This window comes from Alexandromys fortis, unplaced genomic scaffold (genome assembly GCF_014885135.2).
Source record: "Alexandromys fortis isolate MF-2015 unplaced genomic scaffold, M_Fortis_MF-2015_v1.1 scaffold_38, whole genome shotgun sequence".
Taxonomy (NCBI): Eukaryota; Metazoa; Chordata; class Mammalia; order Rodentia; family Cricetidae; genus Alexandromys; species Alexandromys fortis.
In genome coordinates this window covers 11,466,619-11,487,756 of record NW_026067916.1, presented here as the reverse complement: position 1 = coordinate 11,487,756, position 21,138 = coordinate 11,466,619, and the positions used below count along the sequence as shown (strand labels likewise).

General features: G+C 43.4%; 1 protein-coding gene across 3 annotated transcripts in view; it reads right to left on the bottom strand.

The window, feature by feature from the left end:
• Window positions 1–21,138, bottom strand: part of Magi2 (membrane associated guanylate kinase, WW and PDZ domain containing 2) — a 1,234,898-nt gene that overhangs the window by 143,106 nt on the left and 1,070,654 nt on the right. For 2 of the 3 annotated variants that reach the window (XM_050139790.1, XM_050139792.1), the window contains 3 exons: window positions 18,702–18,733; window positions 12,812–13,001; window positions 4,098–4,139 (listed from right to left, as the gene is read on the bottom strand). In XM_050139790.1, coding sequence (XP_049995747.1) covers window positions 4,098–4,139; window positions 12,812–13,001; window positions 18,702–18,733 — 264 coding nt within the window. The remainder of the gene's footprint in view (window positions 1–4,097; window positions 4,140–12,811; window positions 13,002–18,701; window positions 18,734–21,138) is intronic. The other variant, XM_050139791.1, reaches the window with a different exon arrangement.

Sequence of the window (21,138 nt, the reverse complement as noted above, 5' to 3'; positions counted from 1 at the left end):
TAGGAAAGAGCTGGCGTTTTTCAGGACCTCACCTTGGCTGCTTTCCTGACCCGATGACAGCCTCAATTACTATATTATGTTTTATCTTTCCCCTTATTAATGTAAGTAATCTCGGGGCAAACACTTCCTCCTTTACCACTGTAGTTAATCATCCCCACCCTCCAGCACTTCTAGACGGAAACCTTGCACACGGGAGCTTATTAGATAAGGGGCGGGCAGATACCGGGTCTGTCCTGCTTCACCTAGAACGTCACTCAGCCGTGCCCCCGGCAGCCTTCTCTTTCTTGCTTCCTAGCTGATTTTCTTCTTTTCCCTTGGCCCTTTTAGGAGGACTGTGGGGGCTCTTCAGAGGTTGTCTTCAGTGACTAGCCATGGCCAGTGCTGTGTCTCCTTAGAAGCTGGGTCCCGGGAGATGCAGGCATTAAGAAACAAAGCGTTTCCTGACATTCTTCTCTCATGGGATCCTCTATGACCTTTGGGGCAAGCTAGTGAGAGGGATTGAATGGACAAGCCCCAGTCTATCCTGGACTCACATCAGTACTAGAAAAGCTTACATTTGAAACATAGCAACCGCATCCAGGGGTGGGTGCAAGCTTTAATCCCAGAGCCTGGGAAGCAGAGGCAGGTAGATCAGGACAGAAATACATAGTGAGACTCTGTCTCCAAAGAAAAAGCAGTAAATGGTTGTTATCATAATAAAGGATGGTGGAATTTTAATGGCTGATTCCTGTGTGCATTGAGATCCTAGAAGACTTGACATGCTAGAAGAGCTGATACCTTTGCAAAGCAGGGTTTTGAACACAGCATTTAGGAGGAAGGCTCCATGGCTGAACATAACTGACTCATTTTGGGAATGGGTTCAGTCTTCAAAACTGCAGAGCACAGCATTTTAGTGGATTAATTTGACACATGGGTTGTTATTAAATGTCAATTAAACTTTGGTAGTTGAATTCCTTCTACGTGTTAATTAAAACAAAAGTAGTATGGCTTATTACAGTTGGCAAAAAGATCCTTTGTTTATTTTTCTCTATCGAAAAGAGTGTTGCTGTGTTTGACTGTCTCTTGGAGAGAGATCTGGGGGAGAATGAGGAAGGAACGAGGTCTTGATGAAGGTCATTAAAACTACCCATGGGTTCTGGGTTTTCAGGCACTCTGGATGCTGAATGAGTTAAAGAATTGGTTGGTTTTGATCACTGGAACTGAACATTACTGGACAAGTAGCTGATCTATTTGGCTCTGAAAGAATCTCTCTTCTTCACCTTCCTGTTTATTCCGTTGATGAGATGACAGCAGCCCAGCATGCTGGGGCCATGATAGAAGTCATTTCCTGTCTGGTTTTCTTCGGTAGCCTGCCGACAACTCGGATTTCTCCAATATTGTCTTCCCCCTATTGTATCTGATCTTTCTCAGGGATCTCGTCTTTGCCCCATCTGACTTTGTCCTTGGCCAGGCTGGTTTTGCTCTCTGATTACTGCCTGCCTGTCTTCCTTCCTTCCTTCCTTCCTTCCTTCCTTCCTTCCTTCCTTCCTTCCTTCCTTCCTTCCTCTCCTCTCCTCCCCTCTCCTCTCCTCTCCCCTCTCCTCCCCTCCCCCTTTTTCTTCTCCCCTCTCCTCTTCTTTTTTCCTTTCCTCCCCTCCCTCTCTCCTTCCCACTCCTTCCTTCCCTCTCTGCCTCTCTTTGTTGAGATAGGGCCTTTTGACATGGTCCTAGCTGTCCTGGAACTAACTGTGTAGACTAGGCTGGCCTTGAACTAACAGAGATCCGCCTGTCTCTGCTTCCCAGGTGATGGGATTAAAGCTATGGGCCACCATGTCTGGTTTGATTAGTGAAGTCTTTAAGGTCCTTTGTAATACTTTAATAACTCACCGAGTAGATCTTTTCCTCTTTTTTCATTTGCTTGATTCTGTATCTCACTGATACTACTTCTGGTTTGACCTTTATAGTCCTGGAGTCTTAAAAAAAATTCTAAAGACAAGGTTTTCTCTGCAGGTGGTTTCTGTGGCTCTCCACAGCTGGTCTCATTTTGCCTGGCTGTTCTACATTTGAGAATTTGATGAACGTGTGTGAAAAATTATCAGAGAGGTGTTTATTGCATGTAATCTTGATTTTCTATGATTTTTTGATAATTTATATGTACACTTGACAAAATATTTGGATTGGTTCTTTCTTGAAAAATTGAGTTGCACATTGGAATAAGGCACTCACACTTAAACTTTCATTTTTTAATATTTTAAATGTAAAGTGTGGCTTTGTATATACCTCAAGATAACCTAGGCTATTGGACAACCTTTGTTTTCTTCTTTGATTTCTGAATAAAATACATTTAGAGATTGAAGTTTTTTTTTTTTTAGGAAATATGTTTTCTGAGGCTAGTTTAAGTGAGCTTTATATTTCTACATTAAATCCTAATTTCATCTTTTTTACCCATAATTACTAGGCATAAGACATTCTTAAACATTACAAGGATCTTACAGCCAGTGTCTCAGTCAGATGAAAGAGCAGCCACACTAAAGACTTCAGATCTCACTAGGCAATTACTTTAGACATTATTTGGATGCTAAGTAGTATCTTCTGTGTTTTGTACATACTCAAGAAACAACATAGACATTTAGAAAATGAACGAGCACCAGCACATACATTCCCCAAGGGGAGTTGGAGCACCCTGGGATGGAAATAAGGTCATTATAGAAACACACTAGGGCTGTGAGCTGAAGCCCACAAACCTGGAATGGAGCTAGTATAGTACTAAGAGACACTCCTTTCTGCAATGCCTTGAGTTGTCCCGGCTAACAAGTTGCTAAGAGCATTTCGTGAGCAACTGGAGAAGGAAAGAAGATCTATGACTTTGTTGTCCTCATTCATGCCTACAACGTGATATATTTTAGCTTATTTGCAAATAAGTAAAAAAAAAACCCAAGTAAAATTATTAAGATATTTCTTAAGTTTTTAAACCAGAAGCTATAATATTGTACCCTAACTCAAAACAGTATCAAAATATAGCATTTTGTAATTGGAATTATTAAAGGAACCGAATGGATATAGGTGTTTAAGTTCAGGATAATTTCAATCTATGTTAGCAAATTCTTTAGTAAGATTTTTTTTTGAAATATTTAGCTTTCCTCTTGAGATAGTCTACCTTCTTACTTCCATTTACCTGGTTTAACAAGATCCAATTTAAATAAAATGTAAATTACAGAATTTATTTAATATTGCCAAGCAGCCACTTTTTAAAAATAGTTTAACAAATAACATCAATTTTGATAACATATTTTAACTTAATTATCAAAATACCATCTGTTCTCGCTGGCTATGTGTCAACTTGACACAGCTAGAGTCATCAGAGAGGAAGGAGCCTCAGCTGAGGAAATGCCTCCTTGAGATCCAACTGTAAGGCATTTTCTCAATTAGTGATCAATGGGGGAGGGCCCATTGGTGCCATTCCTGGGCTGCTGGGCCTGAGTTTTATAAGAAAGGAGCAAGCCAGTAAACAGCTTCTCTCCATGGCCTCTGCATCAGTTCCTGCCTCCAGTATCCTGCCCCATTTGAGCTCCTGTCCTGACTTCCTTTAGTGATGAACTCTGATGTGGAAATGTAAGCTGAATAAACCCTTTCACCCAAAATTTTTTTTTTTTTTTTTTTTGGTCATGGTCTTTCATTGCAGCAATAGAAACCCTAACTAATACACTATCTTAACATAAAACAATTAAAAGACTTATTCTTGTCCTAGGTCTTTGAAATTCACTGTGGATTTCATACACGTTTGATAACGCCTCTAAATTTGCATGCTAGTACCTAGTGGCTGCTGTGCTAGACAGCGCAGATCTATCTAGCTTGATGGTTTTCTTTGACAGTTGGTTCTAAGTGCATCCTTTTAGTAACCTTGTGATGAAGGACATTCACTAATACTTGTCTTTTGTATGTAAGCACCCAAACCCACCATGATGAGGCTTGCCCTCTGCCTTGAACACATGTGATGTAGGTGAATTAATTACCACACTGGATACTACGCAGTGAAAAGTTGAAACCACTCAGGAGAATGACAGGTTACACAAAGTGGAAGATGTGTGCCCACAGAGCTGTGGACTCTGAATACTTGCCAGAGGAATCCATTCGAAAACTGGTCCTGGGTGGTACTTGTTCTGGATGGGAAAACGGGGAAGTAGAGTTGAAATTTATCGATGGCATTTTAAAATTCATCCTTATGTTCTTTCTGTTGATGCTCTAACTCCCCCAACCCAAATTCTTATGCTCATGTTTATGTATTTTTTCACCTGTTTCTAAAGTCCTTTGAAGTTGATGGACAGAGTCACCTGCCTCTGTGTATGTGTATATTATCATGCGCCTCACACAGGTCAAAACAGAACAATACGGATTCTTTTAGCATCATGGAAAAGACCATTTCCAAATTTCATCTTGTTTTCATTTTCACTATGAGAATATATATTTGGAAATATGTCAATTCAGAACCTGAAGTCTATGCAATGAGTCCCTCAAGATCATATTATGATCACTAAGATGAAAAGTGAAAATTACAATCTATGGTCAAACAGATTTAACACCAGTCCAAATATTTTGAGATTTCTGATCATTTGGATAGCTGAGGTTGTGTCCAAGTAGTTGAGTTAAACTGGTTCATTCTAGCAGCAGAGAGCCTTTATGAGAACTATGATGTGGCCTACAATATGCCTAACAACATATATTTATTAACATCAACATGAAACATCTTTTTTAAGTGCAGGGATGCTCATACCTCAACTTTTTGGACTCTGCAAACCCTGGTTCTCTGTATTGGGAGTATGTGGAGACAGTTGCTCTCATGGGTTCAGATTTTTTGGGGGGGGGGTAAATATGGGCACATGCAGGTTCAAGTTACCTCCTCACAGACATGCTTGAGAACTAGAGAGGGTATCTGTGACTATAGAGTATATAGAAAATGACATCACTAAACTGTCCCTTGAGCTTTATTCTGCTTTCTCAAGCTACTGCACCACAGAGGGGGGAGAGACAGACTGCAAGGCTGTGTGAAGACTTGAGAGTATTTCACTGGGAAGATGCAAGATGAGCCCATGACACTAAGAGGCGCACATCACTTGTTCTGGGCTTTATGCCAGGAAATCCTTCGAGATAATTTTTAGGACAAAATCACATGGAAACACCTCTTTGTTTTTAACTTCTTTGTGATGAAAACTCACTATCAAATAATCTGCTGTCTTTACCTTTACTCTGGGAACACTGCCCTCCACTCTCACCACAATTTCCTTCCTGCCCTCTCCTTCCCTCCTTTTTGCCTTCCTTCTTTCCTTTCTTCTTCCACACAAGGAAGGCTGTGCAGCTCAGGTTGACTTCAGACTCAGGATTTTCCTGCTTCAGCATCTCAAATGCCGAGCTTAGGTGTGTAAGCTGCCACTCCCTGTTCACAATGGTAGAATTTATTTCCTGCAATCTTCAAATATTCTTCACCTTTCTTTATAGTTCTGTCCATAGACACATTCTCAAACCATGTGATGGGGTTTAATCTGAGATTTGCAGAGGTCCTATATATGCAAACCCCTTGCCAAGAAGCGCCCAAGAAAATAAGAATTGTGTTAGATTGAGTTGTTGAGATCCACCTGAGAGTGGCAGAATATTTTTGCCTTTATGAAAACGGAATATAGCTAATCATACTATCAAAAATTAAAAGTCACAAAATCCTTCTAGGGCGTAATGCATACTGTTGATAAAATAATTGTAAGCTTTTCTTGCAAGCATCCTGCTCCTTATGTTTAGTATGTAAATCAGTTTTAAGTTGGGATCCATGTTAGAACATTATTATTACAGTTATGTAAATGATTATGTAGGTGTGATGTATAATCATATATGCGATTATTATAGAGGGGAACTTAAGACTATTCAAGTGGCTTGAGGAGAATGTATCACAGAGCATCTCAGTGTTAAGCTGCCATCATTTTATGATAGAGTACTATCACATGGAGCACTAGAAATACTGGTGTTTTATTGACAATTTTTTTAAAAAAATATTGCAATGAGAGTCTATTGCTCCAATCTGGAGTTCAGTTCATTTTGCACAGTGAGCTAGTTTTGTTCACTGGGGCACTGTAGGTGGATTTTTCTCTGCGCTGCCAACTCACCAAAAACAACACAGAGACTTATTCACTATGAAAGCTCGGTCGGCCTTAGCTTAGGTTTGTTCCTCACCAGTTCTTACAATTTAAGTTAACCCATATTTTTTTTAAATCTATGTTCTTCAATACGGCTTGGTTCCCTTTCCTCTCTACTTCCCATCCTGCTTTCTCTCCATCTAACTGCTGACTCCTCCTTTCTCCTTCCCGGAGCTCTCTGCCCCCATAAGCTCCACCTCTTCCTGCCTAGCTATTGGTCATTCTGCTCTTTTTTAAAACCAGTCACAGTGAGACATCTTCACACAGTGCAAAGGAATATTTCACCACAGGGCACAGAGCTCCTGCCTGCCAGGGCAGTTGCGCAAAGGCATATTAGCTTCCGCAGAAACGTTCCTTTCTGAGAGCCTTCGTGTTTTCTGTGGCAGTCTAGGATTCTGACTGAGCAAAGGAGATTCACCTCAGGGATGGAGGACTGCCATCTTCTGAACACTCACACTGGTGTCACATTGGCACTTTATGCTCTCCTAATCTCACTAGGACTCACTTGCTATGTAGCAATTAGATTCCATTCACTGAAGCCCTGAGGGTCTCATGTTGATTCATAGAAATACTTCAGGTCACGCTGGGAATCTGTACTGCCCACATTGACGCGGGAGCAGGCTTGGGTAAGGACCGAGTTTTGAGTCCATTTCCATAGTCTTCTGCCCTTCCATCCTTTACTAACGTCAGAGATACCAAGTTTTAAATTACTGAATAAAATAAATACATAAGCTGTGGAGTTATATCTAATTCCCAAAGCACAGGGAAAATGTGCTGTGGCATATTTATTGTACTGTCTATATTATTAGCTCATATCATGGTGATTTCCAACTATAAAAGAAAGCTGCTAGAAATATAGATTTTTCATAGTTTTCTAGACAGTCACCCAAGGATACTACTTTTGAAATTAGATTTCTGAACTAATTAGGGTCTATCGATCAAGAATGGCAAACCCAACTTTAATGGATTTATCGACCTCATTTTCCAAAATGTTACAGAGGCGAAGCGATGATAATAATAGAAGCGCCAGTGAAAAGACAGCCCCCCCCCACAGGTCAAATCATAAACATAAATTACACCAGGGATACAGTGATAAAAGGTAGAGAGAATCCACATTTACATACAGTTGAGGGGATTAAATGATAGCGTGTTGTCTTTCCTCTCATGACTCTAATGTCAAGCCACAGGTAAGAGTGTCTGAACACGAGAGGTGAATTAATGCAGGCTGCAGGACACCATCACTGCACTGGCAGTTTAGCTCAGCTCCGTGTTTAGTTGCAAGCAGGCTTCTCTGTGTGCAAGATGCCCTTTCATGCTGTCTTAAAGTCCTGCCTACGTTTGTGGCAGCCAAGCATTTGTCCTTTCCCGTATGCAGCTGGGTCCGCCTGGGTCCTGGACTCTGGCCAGCTCAAATGGTGGACTCACAGGGGCTTCTGGGCTCCCATTCTTTCTTGTGTGATGTGGCCACCCCAATGTCACTTTCCTGACTCTCGGGGGGTGTGCTCTGGTGGATGGTGTCATTTTCCACTCCCTCTTTCCAGCTGGCTCTGTGATTAGGATGGGAGGCACTGCAAACTCCACCTCTGTTCACTAGGAACGGGGGAAGGAGCAGCCAGAAGGCCAACAGTCGGCCTGGGGACAGCGTGAGCTGTGTGAGCATCACACCGAGTCAAGAAGTGTTCAGTAATGAACAGCAAAAGGGAAGGTTAGCAGCCTGGGTGGGAAAACTACTCTTCTCTGCCTTTGATACATTGTAACTCTAGTACAGGTGTGAAAACCACGCTTCTCTGGCTTTGATACATTGTATCTCTCTTACAGGCCTGGTGCTGAAAGACACTTTGTATCTCTGTTAGGCTCCTCGACCACCAAGACTGTCCCTTGCTACCTTTGCTAGACCCTCGTGGTGTATTACCGTTTCTAATGTCTGGAAGGAAAAGTGAACAGTTAAGTAGAGAAACCCAAGAGGAACTTCTGTTCTAAAGGGGCCATACCTTCAGATACACCAGACAGACAGGCCCTTGGCGTGTTTGTGACCATATTCTTGAGGAGCATGGGCATGTGGAACCTCTTCAATTGTTATTTATAATAACCAAGGTTCAATGGGAAGAGAAAAAAAGTTTGGGTGACTTCAGTGGTCATTCACTTTGGCTTCAAAGCAAGGGGCAGGTAGGGGGTATTAGGGAGTGTGGAAAGGCAGTGGGGGGTTTTTAGGGAGTATGGAATTTTCTGCCTTATTCAATTTTGGCTCTCTCTTCTGCCTCAGTTGTACTGTAGAGCACACTCAGAAAATGCACCCTCTCTCTTTGGGAAGCTTGCCATATTGCCTGGCTTATGATGACCATCTATTTGCTGCTGTCTCAGAGACAGTCCCTTTCAGTGAGGTGGTTATTGTAATGTTGAATTGGACTTAGCATTCACTAAGAATGTGAATGCATGGCCTGATACTTAACTGTGTGGAACCTCCTAACCTTGGTTTTCTCAACTTAAGTTTGCTATGTTCTAGATCTGAACATAGCGACAATTTCTAGGCATTGAGGGGTGTGTGGGGGGTAGTTTGCTAGAAATTTAACTACCAAAACAAGCTACTGCAGAAGCCACCCAAAGGCTAGTTAGAGATAAAACTTGAAGACAAAAACTTGATTAGTCAAATAGTTATTTGACTAATTAAAAAAACCATTTTTCTTAGTGGATGTTAAAACTTTTTATCCGCAGTATGTATGTTACTATACATTTTCCTAGGCACAATGGCTATCTTGAATAGACTGTTTAATAAAAGGAAATTAGTTAGTTCACCACTCAGATGAGGATGGTCTAGAGAGTGGCAGGGAGGCTATTAATAATCAGGATAATAATAATAATAATAATAACAACAACAACAACAGGATAATCAAGACCAGGACACCCCTGGAAACACTTGGATGTACTTGCCCCAGATGGGCTCGTTGGTCACTAGGTCATCAAAAAACCATTTCCCATCATTTCAGAGCCCCTGGGTTGGAGCAAGGACACTCTGATGTTAGTACTGCGTTCTGTTATAGAGTCTTGTCCAGAAATGGTTTCCCTGTGTGTTTCACCAGAATTTTCTAATAAGTAGAGATTATTTCTTGTGAGTTTAGTCTCTTGAGTGTCTACCAGAGTTTCAGACACACTCTGAATACTCCATGTATTCTTGCTGATCGATGTGGAGCCTTGGGGAGCCACCTCTGGGTGCCATGTCTGGCACTCTTAAATCAAAGACCCCGCCACCCTGCTGGGTGGGGGAATTTCTTTTCTCTGTCCCTTTTCTGTTGTCCCCTCATCTTAGCACATCTCCGGAAGCTCGGTGGTGGCACTGGCTCCTCTCAGGAGCGTGTACTTGCCATGTTGTGTTTCACTTGACTCTACTAGCCTACGGCCGTCTTTGTTTAAAAATCACATTTTCCCAAGAACGCATCTTTAGTGAGATGTCCTGTGCATGCACATCTCACTGTCAGCTTAATCTAATTAGGAGCCAAATGAGGCACGGCAGCGTTTACATCATTTGATAAATTTCCATCATTTGCAGGGGGAGTGGGGATTTGAATCCAGACAGTTCCTTCCAGTTTTTTTTTTTTTTACAGAACACACATCCTATAGCTCTGTAGAGCCCCTTGTAAGTGGAGGGGCGTCCTTCTGCTTGGTAACTACAACCTAGCTCGAGTGTGAATACACCATCGGTGGCTTCTGCCTGGGTTGTAAGGGGAGAGGGCCACCAGGGTTCACAGCAAGCCAGGAAAGCATCAAAGCGCCTGCAGATCAGATCGGGGTTCTCACCACACTTTCCCAACTCCCACCAATGCTGTCTTCTCCCAGGAAGGGTCAGCAAACTCTAAGTCTAAGGCTTGTGCATGCCAGTCAAAGGGACATGGATAGAAGTATATGCCATCAAAATTGCGATGTGGCCTTTCTTTTGGGTTTCATATGCTTCCTGGTTATTTTGTTCAAAGTCTTGTTTGAAAGTGAGGGTTAGGCGGTGGGTTACCAACCACTAGTTAAGTTTTACATCGTAGAGCTAAAGCTGCTTTTGGGGGCCTGAGGTGGAAAGTTGCCGGTTTAGAGCTAGCTGGGGCAATTTTGTGAGACTGTCTAAAGAAATAAAAAAGGAATCGCTCTAAAACTGTAGGTGAGAGAAGAAGATGTTTCTGTACTTGGAAATGGACAGTATAGAGAGGATCGAAGGCCGTTTGCTTGCTTCAGGAGGCTGTTAGGGCCGAACAAGGAGCTGCCGCGGGAGGAGCCCGTAGGAAGGAGCCGCATAGCGGGATAGAAAGCGGCCGGTGCTCATTTGGCTCCTCCACCTTCAGGGATGGAGCGTTCCTTACCTTCACGGGGTTTCTGTGTTTCGCTCATACCCTACTGAGTGTTACATAATAACAGAGAAGAAGGGAAGCATAGGAAAGCCCTCCTTTGGCTTCCTGAGTGACCTTGAAACGTGGGCGCTGAGCTCTGCGGTGCCCCGGGGCAGGCTTTGGGCACGGGAGTAGGGAGATGGGGCCTCGCTGCCTCAGCAGCAAAGGTATAAAGAGCTCCTAGAGATGGCAAAGAAAGATGGGAGGTTAAGGCGTCTGCTTTGCTCGGGCTGTGAACGCTCCAGGCAAGGAGGACAAAGGGCACTCAACAGAAATGAACGGTGCTGTGGGCGCTAGATACAAAACTCCGGATCCTTTTAGAGTGGGATGAGGGTCATGTACAAGTCCTGTTAGGAAACTGAGGGCATGACTCTCTCAGACAGAAGATGTGGAGCCAATGCAAAGTTGCCCTCTGTCCCAAAGCAGGCGGCTTTGCCTCGTTCTGGGAGCCACACAAGGACAGAAGCGAAGAACCAGCGAAGAAAGCGGCTCATCACAGTCCTTGAAGGCAACCCAAACATGAAGTCTGGCCCGGACATGGGGTGATACTTTAGTCCTGCGGTGTGTTTTGCCGTCCACGTAGGAACATCTACTCTGTATTCCTCCCCGTTTACACTTCTGTTCCTTTCCCCATGAAATTTGTAAGAGCAGGGTATACTGTTCCTTTCCGGCGTCTTGCCGCAGCACCGAGAGCAAACACTGTGCTATTTAAGCGTACATGTAGCAAGTGCCGGGCTCAGATCTTTGTGGTATCTTTTCTTCCCTGTAATGACCACTAGTACCCCAAATATACACCCTTCATTATTCAGCCATAACTGTCCCTCTTCTCTGATTTTCCTGCGGTAGATGCTCCAAGTGCACAGCCCTCCTGAGACTTTTCAGTCATTTCCCAGGAGAGGGAAGAACGAAACATAGTAACTTGGATGTAACTGATGATTGAAAAGTGTGTGCATGCGCACAGGCTCATTTTGAAGGCCGCTGTCCTAACTGTTTTATCCACCGAAATTACTCCTACAAGATGTCACCGAGGATGGGGAGAGGTATTATACTTGCTTTTCCCTTTAGCAGCCAGGTGCGTCATTCTCGGGCCCTGAGCTCATCAAAGGACTGAGCGGGTTCAAGGTCCTCCGAGGCCACACACAATTCATGTTTCAGATGATAAAGTTGGAAAGGATGTATTAGGAGCGGGGGGGGAGGGGGGTGGATGGAGCAAGGGAAACCAGAATGTGAAGGGAAGTGCCGGGGACCAAAGTCTGTTAAACTAGACTTGATTTCGCTATCATTGCTCAGAGTCTTAGCACTCAGTGTCGTGTTTTATACACCCCTGTGATTAAGTTTCCATGGAGGGGGTGACAGTGTCAGAAAGGGACACAACAGATGTACACTTGATATTAAAAGTTCAAATAATCCTGAAGATCTTCCAATAGGAAGACAGACACATATGCAAACTTTAAGGCAAGGTAGCTGGGCGCGTTAAATGGCAGCGGGAGATTCAGGCCGGGATGACCGGCACCTACTTCTCCCTCCTCTGAGGACGAATTGATTCATGACTCTGAATTGGAAAAACTTGCCTGAGATTGCATTCTACTCAAGGCTTGGACTTCTCCAATGACTGCCTTCAAGACTCTAAGATGACAAAATGTAAGCTTTAGATTCCAGGTGAGTTCGAATGGGTTATGCGTTCCAGCGTTGCCTTATAGGTCAGGTCAAATGGATTACACCTTCCAAAAATTTGCTCCATTTTATTTTGTGACGTGAACCAAACCAGCAACCCCGCTCCATCTTCATTTCTTCAGGAGCTTAGGGGCCCAAGTAGGAAATGCTATTTAAATCCCAAAGATACTTTTAGAAGCAACAGGCTCTTTAAGTCAGCGAGTATAAAGATTGGTTAGATAGGAGGGTGCTAAATTCTGTCACACGTCAATGTGACTATAGCTGATCATAATATATATTTCAAATTACGTGGAAGACAGGATTTTAAGTGTTCTTATTGTAGTTATCTTTTGTTTGATATGCTAATTATCCTGATTTGATCATCCTACAATGTATACGTGTATGGAAATATCACATCGTACCCCACAAAAATAGAAGCATTGTCAACTAAAATGCAATTATCAAAAAGAAAAGGCAGGTTTTAAGGACCCTGGTAGACCCGCTGTCTTACTTTGGAGATCCCTTTGCGCCTCAGAAGGTAAAATCATACCATATTAATTCAGCCCCCATGCGCCCCCTAGGCTGGTGTCGGCCATGGTCAGTGTCGCCTGGCTTTACATGGCTGTCACTTACGCCTGCTTTCATAAATGGCTCTCGATTTCTCATAGAGCTCATATGGGTCAGGCTTCCGTGGGTCAAAGGCCTCTGTTGAGTCTGGAAAGGAGCTCCTGTGCAGGGCAGGTGGGAAGGGCAGGTTCTGTGGTACGGCCGGAGCAGATAAACTTGTCTGAGGGCTGCCCTGAGTCTCCCACCGGTCCATCGTCTGAAAGGAAAGAAGAGAGAACATGACTGAGGATGGACTCCGCCTGGCTGTTTCCCCTGCTGCGTTCATAAAGGACTTTCCTACCATGTGAACTTCTGCCCCCAAGAGTTTGGTACATACGACTCGAAGGAAGAGAATCTATTTCTACGGAATCACGTAAGTGAAAGTGGTGCTTGGGGTTTGAATGGATGCTCTTAACCTTGCCACGTAGTGGCTAGGGATCTATGGCAAACTCCTCATTTCTTTGATGGTTTCCTTTATAAAATATAGAATGTATCCCAATATCATTTAGGGATGTATATTCAGGAAGAGGTAACATCTGTTCTTTTTCTACCAATGGCTCCAATTTATCATACCACCGCCTTAAAACAGAAAATGAAGTAGACTGCACTTGTTCGTTTATCACCTGTGCACATCTGAAGCCCCTCTCACAGCTGAATATGTTATCGCTTCCTCTAGAGTTTGTACATATAGCCCATCCGGGGGCAACGGACTACATCCTTCTCGGAAATCCCACTCACTGTGGGTGTGGGAATGTGTCCCCTGAAATGTATCTGCTGGCACTGTAGTGAAGTGCTTCCTAATTGGCCATGCATGGGGACACACCTGCAGCTAGAGCTAATATTTGCCATTTAGCGAGAAGGCTCTTGTCATGGCTAGTGTCACCTCTTTTCGACTAGTAACCTTCCTTCTGCCTCTCTCCTTTGAATCAGCATGCAGTCCCTATAAAGTATAATGATGGTAGCCTCTTGCCTGCAATTCTGGGCGGGGTCAGAGTACGGTTCTTTGGTTCTCTCAGGATCCAGGTCCAATTCCCTTCCGGCTGTGGGTTCTTCTTACTTGACTCTCTCCTTCTCCCCACACCCTTTCTTGCTCTGGAGCTCTGCAGACCCCTCTCTATTTCTTCTTCTACCACCCCCTCCCTCACTTTACCTGGACACTAAGATGCACATAGGCATCTCCTTTCCCAGAAGAGCTGGCCCAGCCATTGGGGTGATCCTATTCAATGGCACTCCCTGCTCCCAGTATCACTTGCCACTGCCGGCTCCAAATTACAGGTCCCGTGTGTGGTAGGTATTCAGAAAGCATCCTTAATGAATGGATGAACTTGTAATTAAAATATGGACTCCTAAAAATCTGATGGATTGATAGGGATATAAACCTTTCTATTTTTTACTTCATTTTTTTTTTTTGCTCTTCTTTTTACACTGGGTATATTTTGGTGAGGATTCCAACTTGTCTACCAGTCATCTTAAGGCTGGAAGGGATGCGGGGGACCACATACCCCTGTTCCTCCTAGACATGCCATGGGTCACGGCGGGGCTCCCTCCGGCCCATCCCCCCACCTGGAACTGTGGCAGGGGTTCGTGTGGAAACGAAACATTGCAGACTTGGGAATAAGTAGGTTACTGACTTTAATTCACTAAGACTGAATTTAAATTGTTTCTGCATGGGATCCGGCCCAAGATTTCATTTAGATGGTTTTTATAGCGAGCGAGGATGAGTTCAGCTGTTTCATATTAAATATAATCTCTAGAAGCACAGAGAGGGTAATTGGCTTGCCTGAGGTCCCGACAACAGATCTTGGTCAGAACTAACTTATAGTTCTAGCAGGGCTATTTGTTTAAACCAGACGCTTTGGGGAGGGATCTTGTAATTATCATAAAAACCGGAGTTAATTTTAATCTCACTGGACCTTTAACTTCTGCTTAGTAAAAGCCCTTAAATGTGAGTTTCGGACTCAATGGAGAGGTTCATACAGGAAGCTCCACTGGGACTTTTCCTTTTCATACATAATGGTGACTTTGCTATGGCATTCCAGGTCACAACTGTGTCTAAAGGCATCTTTCTTAAATGACCTGTCTACCTGCTTTTAGGTGCCACATGGACACCTTCCAGCTATGACTTTCTTAGTTCTGATTCCACATTTAGGATGTGAAAAGCTAAAATGTAAATATGGCAGAAGTATGGTCTGAGAGGGTTAACATGCTACATGCCAACACGGGGTTCAAGAAGTGCGTGTTTTCCATCTTCCACTGTGGGTTTTCTTCCAGCCACATGCGGTTCACTGCTGTGCATATTCCTCATGTATAACCCCAGGAGGAACGATGCTTCGGGTGAAATATTGATAGTTCTGAAACACAACCCTAAAGCTACAAACAAAGAAGGCCTTGGGCATTTTAGGGGCCAGTTTCTGTGGAAGATTGGCAAGTTCTACATTTTCTACTGCACAGAGACTGGGAAATGAGTCAAGAACCCAGCTGATGCTGAGGAAAGCATCCACAGCCTCCTGCACTGATGCACCTCGCGAGTCAGTCTGTCAGCGGTGCTGGAGAAAAGCCCTGTCTCTGGGAAAGGAGACCTCTGCTCTTCTTCCCACGCTGCCTCTAGCCTGCTCCCTCTAAAGAGGCTCCCTGAGATCTCCACCCAAGATGCTACTGAGGAAAGTTTACCCTGGCTTAGAGGCACCCTGTGCCAAGGCCGGAAGGTCAGTTCTGCACGGCTCCACCTTATGTTCTGAGAGACCTTGCTTTCCAGATTCCATGATACCTTGAATCCGGATCCGGTTCCATTCCCCAGTTCTTATTTGTTGTGCCTGCTGTCTTCTGCCCTTGGGTCTGGGGTCCTTTGCAGCTTATCAAACTTGCCAGACATTTACCCCTCAACTGGGCTTACTGGGACTCTCTGTTTTGTCTCAGCAGTGACCTGACTAGGCTTTGTAGACATCTCACTAGAGTGACAATGGAAATGAAGTTTTTATGTGTGGGTTTTGCTGTCTTTGAACTAATGAGTGGTTAATGCCCAAGGGAATGGAGAGCCGACACTACGCAGTCTCGGGCTCTGATAGAGTGAATAGAGACAACACAGTCTCCACCCAGACACCAAATAGTAAAACAGAGGTGTTCATTTGCTTTTCTGTTCAGTTTCTGAGTTTTGGGTGTGCACAGGAATAGGACAGGCTTTTCCCCCAACAAAATACTATTTCTAGAATGTGTTTCCTTCCTTTTGAGAACATGATAAACACAGCTAAACAAGTCTAAACCTATTCCTGTACTACTTTAGGTAGGGCTGGGCAACACAGGCATTAGGTTTGATCCTATGTTTGAAACACACGCTTAGATCCTGCCATGCAAAGACAATGAGAACTCATTAGTAGCGTCTTACTTATTAGGTAAAGTCCCTGAGGGCCGCTTGGTTGAGACCAAGCAGGAGGCTAGGTCTCATTGAGCATGTGTCTTAACGCTAAGTCTGCCATCAGTCTTACTTAGAAGAAGGTGTCTGAGCCCAGATGCTGTGGATACACTGTATTTGTTCCAATGAACCACTTAGCACATTGCATTCATTTGGGGAGTGACTTACCCGTGAAGGGTTTGTGCACTGGCAGAGATGTTTGTAATCTTTAGCCCAATGTGTTGAAGTGCTGTTGTAAGCACTTGACGTGGGTTAACTTAGAATCCCCACAGTGACAGAGAAATTACTCCCGTTTTACAAATAGAGTCTTCGAGATGCAGAGGCCTTAAGCAGCTTCTTTAAGGTCATAAACCAATCAGGAAAAAGCTCAGCACCTGAGCCCAGGCGGTGTGCTTGAGAGTCCATGTCCTAAACCGCTGGGCCTTACACAATGCTCTCGTGGCCCTTAGTCCAGGGGTTTTGCATAGCTACATGGAGCGCATGAAACCAAAGACCTTTATATATTTACTCAGCCAGCAATCTGGAAGTCCAGGCCGTAGTTCTTGTAAAGATTCACAGGTTCAGGATTAATTGTATGCTGAGTTCTATACAATCTTTTTGGGAGTTATTGACTATGGGTGTAATTACTATAATGACGGCAAATGCTGTAATTATGCCAAATGACATAATTTGCGCGACTGTGGTACATATAAGGAAATCACTAGATTGCATAATTGTCGCACCGTGATGAGGCTGCAAGGTTGCTGGTTAAATCAGATAAAGATGTGTCTAACCACAGGGCCCCGATCAGAGCTGGGGACGAAGGGATGAAACTATTTAGAAGCCGGGCAAGATAAGTCGTACTTCATTTCACGCATTTAAAAATACTTCTTTCAAAACTGCATCCATCACGACGTGATTTGCGAAGTTCAAAGCAGCCCGCTCTCCCTCTCTGATGTATTCGGGAGAGTGGTAACTGAGGGTCTACTTTGTGAGGGTTCTGCTTTGCCACTCTACCTGTCCAGCTGTAGGCTTTAGATAGTCTATTAGGGGAGTAACCTCTGAGTCACGATAAAAGGAGATCCAGAAAAGCCAACCCAGCTAAGGGGACTTAGGCCATTAATACTGGCATAGCTTGGGTGTTGAATGTCCATATATTAAAGACTTGGCCAAGGACAGCGTGGGAAGTAGTGGGGCTTTGGGAGATGGAGCGTGCCAGAGTGTGCTAAGAGGACTGTGCACCCCTAATCCTTTTCTCTTCTCTTTTGCTCCCTGACCTGGGATGAAAGGAGCTTTCTCACTATGAGGTGATGCTTACTGCCCATGCTCCGAGCATCAGGGCCAGCCCGTGATAGATAGAGACCTTCCAAACAGAGCCCACACAAGCAGCTCCTCTTCATGGGCGAGTTATTATTTCAGGCATTTTGTTACAGTGATAGAGGGATGGTTAACATGAGTCATAGTTTCAACCTTAGGGCAAGCGAAGACTGACTACTAAGGTCACTAGCTAACCCAGCTTTGTAAAATCGCTAGTGAAAGTCTAACTAGCTTCCCTTGTTGTCATAAGATTTTAGCATCTTTGAAAGAGAAGCAGGACCAGAGAGGTTAGGTGATGATGGTAGAGGTTGCTAGCATCAGATGAATATTAGAAGCACTATTCTGAGTGATTGTCATGTTTACAATGTAAATCACATAGAACGATACACATACTCATTATCTATATAGAGCTAGGATATATGAATGCATATGCACACATATGTTTATTTCTATAGTCTTTAGAATGTTAATAGAAATGGAAATAAATTTCTTACAGATCATATTTAATGTGCAGGTTAGGCCCTTCAGCACCGTAGTATTAGTGTTAGTTTCGAAAACTTAACGTCACTACATGACCACATAGTATTTGTGATAGGAAAAACAACGGATTTTAAAGTGTTTTGTCTCGTCATTATTATCCTGAATAATGCTGGTGTCCATTTCATAAGTATATTTTAAAAGCGGGGATAATCGTGGAGCTGTAAGGTGAGTGGTTCTTGTACTCGGGGACAATGGAAGACAAAAGATGGGAAGTGGATGCATATGTGTATCTTCCCTTGGGAAGGAACGACCCCCAGCACTAACCGTAAGTCTATCACACAGGATATTGTCAGCATTCTTCTGGTTCAGTACACCTCACAATTCACATGTAACCTGAGCTCATCATATAGGGTGTGCACATGAAAACAGGTCATATTTAATATTCTGCTCATTGGTATTGTAACACAGCTAATGCAGGATTCTAAGACATCAACCCTAAGAAGTAATTTTAGTACACAGGACATTTAAAACCAGGCAAAATTATAGGAAATAAGACGGCATGTCCTTGTATTTGAGGGCAAGAAAGGACAGGAGAGCACAGAAGTCATGTTCTTCTGATATCCTGAATCTCAGGGATGGAAGAACATTTTAGGCCACTCAATTCCCTCTTCATTTTAGGGGCTTACATAGTAAATGAAAATAAAGAAAAAAAGCATAGGAATTCCAACTTACAGGCTTTGGAGTTTTCCATGGAGAAAAGAAACCTGCAATAAAGAAAACAACATTTGAACTTGGGAAACACGTTCCTGCCACGCACAGACTGCACGATGTTAATCTGATCGTATTTCACTTCAGGTAAGATGGGAGCCCCACAAACAATCCTGAAGGACCTTGCAGCCTTCTTCAAGGAGCTCAAGGGAATTATATCAATGAGTTTAAGAACGTCTCTCTTCATTGGCAGCTGAGAATTCTGCGGTGCCCAAGAGGTGACCGACAATGGCAGAGACCCACTTTAAAAGGTCCAACCCTCAGCCCTTATGGGTTCTTGTCACCCAGCACGAGCAGGAGAGAGTAGGTCAAAAGTCAGACTTTTAGAGGTAAATACCCTGGCTTGGAGTAAGAAATAATTCTGTGTTTATGGATCCATTTTATGTACTTTAGAAACAAGAAATCTTTGTCATGCCTATCTTCAGAAATAACGACTCCAGCTCCACCAAGACTCAGATCTTATTAGTAAATCTTTCATGTTACATTTCCCTCAATGATACAGGTTTCTATTACCCTTGTGCCCCAATCTAGGGCCTGCCATGCGAAAGAAAGGCAGTGTTTGCTTTGGAAACGAGAGTGGAAAGACGCTCCAACACATCGGTGCTGGAGCTGACGTGTACGACCCTAATGATCCAGAACAGAATATGCCATACAAAGGAAAATTACTGTCTCCTCATATGATATCATATCGTTCCACTTTGAACAATTTTCTGCTCATATTAATATTAGTTGGTGTCTAATAAAATGTCCAATAAAAATGAAACATTGAGACTGTTCCTCATGCCGTGTTTATCGTCTTTAAAGCCAAGACTGCCAAGACGTAAAGAGAAGACAATCGTGACCCACTCAGAGAGAAAATCTGCAGACATTTGGACACAGAATGATCTAGGTGTTCAATCTAACTCAGGCATGCCAAAATACTAATTGTCCCCCAGTGCTCCATTGTGATGTACCGATGAGCCCTTCCAAAAGGGAAGAGAGGGGACTGTGCAGGCCAGCGTGTTTTATGGCTTTCTGTGGGACAGTTGGCCCACTGTTCCCATGTAACCAGTATTTGGGTAGAGCCGACATTTGTCCCGTATGCTCTGTGCCTTTTGTGTCTCCTTTTATATCATGAAACAACTTCAGATAAATGTGTAGTTTGGTTATAAGGATATATATGTATATATATATATATATATATATATATATATTAAAAAAGAACTGAGGATAAAACTGAAAGACAACATACATTTCTTTCCTTGATCTCTCTACAAAATGACGACGACAACCCTAGAACCCCAAGTTTAAAACTGGGGAAAAATCAACCCGCTCAACATTTGTTTTATCTTTGGAGGAATTGCCAATCAGAGTCTTTCTTTTTGAAGAAACGATGTTGTTCACACACTTCCACACTGTCTGAACATTCAGATTTCCTCTGCTCCTCCTGTGCTGCCATCAGGATGCTGGGAGATTTGCCAGGGACCGGACGTCCCTCTGACTTTGACGCAAAAGCGCTGAAGAAGGTTCTCTACTGCGGAGCTATTGTCTCCACATGTCACAATGCTCTTGAAAATTATTCTTTTTCCTGCAGAAGCTGTATAACCACCTGAGCCCTCAGCAGCAGCTATGACGGCAGAACTAGGACGGTCTAAGAGGGGCATGGACCAGGAGACTGGTGATAAACCCACCACAGCACCACGGCTTGCTTCCCTTTCCTCTCGGGAGGACTTCTCGCCGGGGCAGGACCCATGACTTCTTTGCTGTTCTCATTATGGCAGCTTCTGGACTGTGCCTACTGCTGGGAAACCCCGAGTGGCCAAGGCTGTCCTCTCTGATTCTTACCAATGAGGAGTTTGGAGATAGGTAAGAGGAAGGTACCAGAACATATTTCTTAGAAGCAAATAATAGACACTTTCTTATATCTCTTTGCCAAATTGTTAAATCATGCTACAAACATTTAAATCAGTCTGACTAAAAACACGTATCTCAGATACTCTGCATTTGGCTCTGATTAGGCCAGGGGGTCCACGCTTTTACATGATTAGCCTCCAATCTTCTTCTCAGCTTCATTGATAGACACAGAAATACTATAATAAAGCGGGTCAAAATATCATATATTATAAACATACATAAACTATAATTTCCCGAGGGAACGGCCTCCCTAGGAAACCCTGCCGATTCCAGAGAACATTTAAAGGAAAGAAACAAATAAAACCTTTGAAGTCTTTTCAGAGACATTCGAGTTCTTATCCTGAGGTCTGTTTCTGATTTTGTTTTCTGGTAAGAGACGATCACAAACTTCCAGCAGCTGGGAACCTTATATATATGGACACAAGGACACACTTATGCAGGTGTGGATAGTGACTGTATGCAGCAGTTTCTACTGGCACTTTTATTTACAAATTGCTTGTTGCATTTT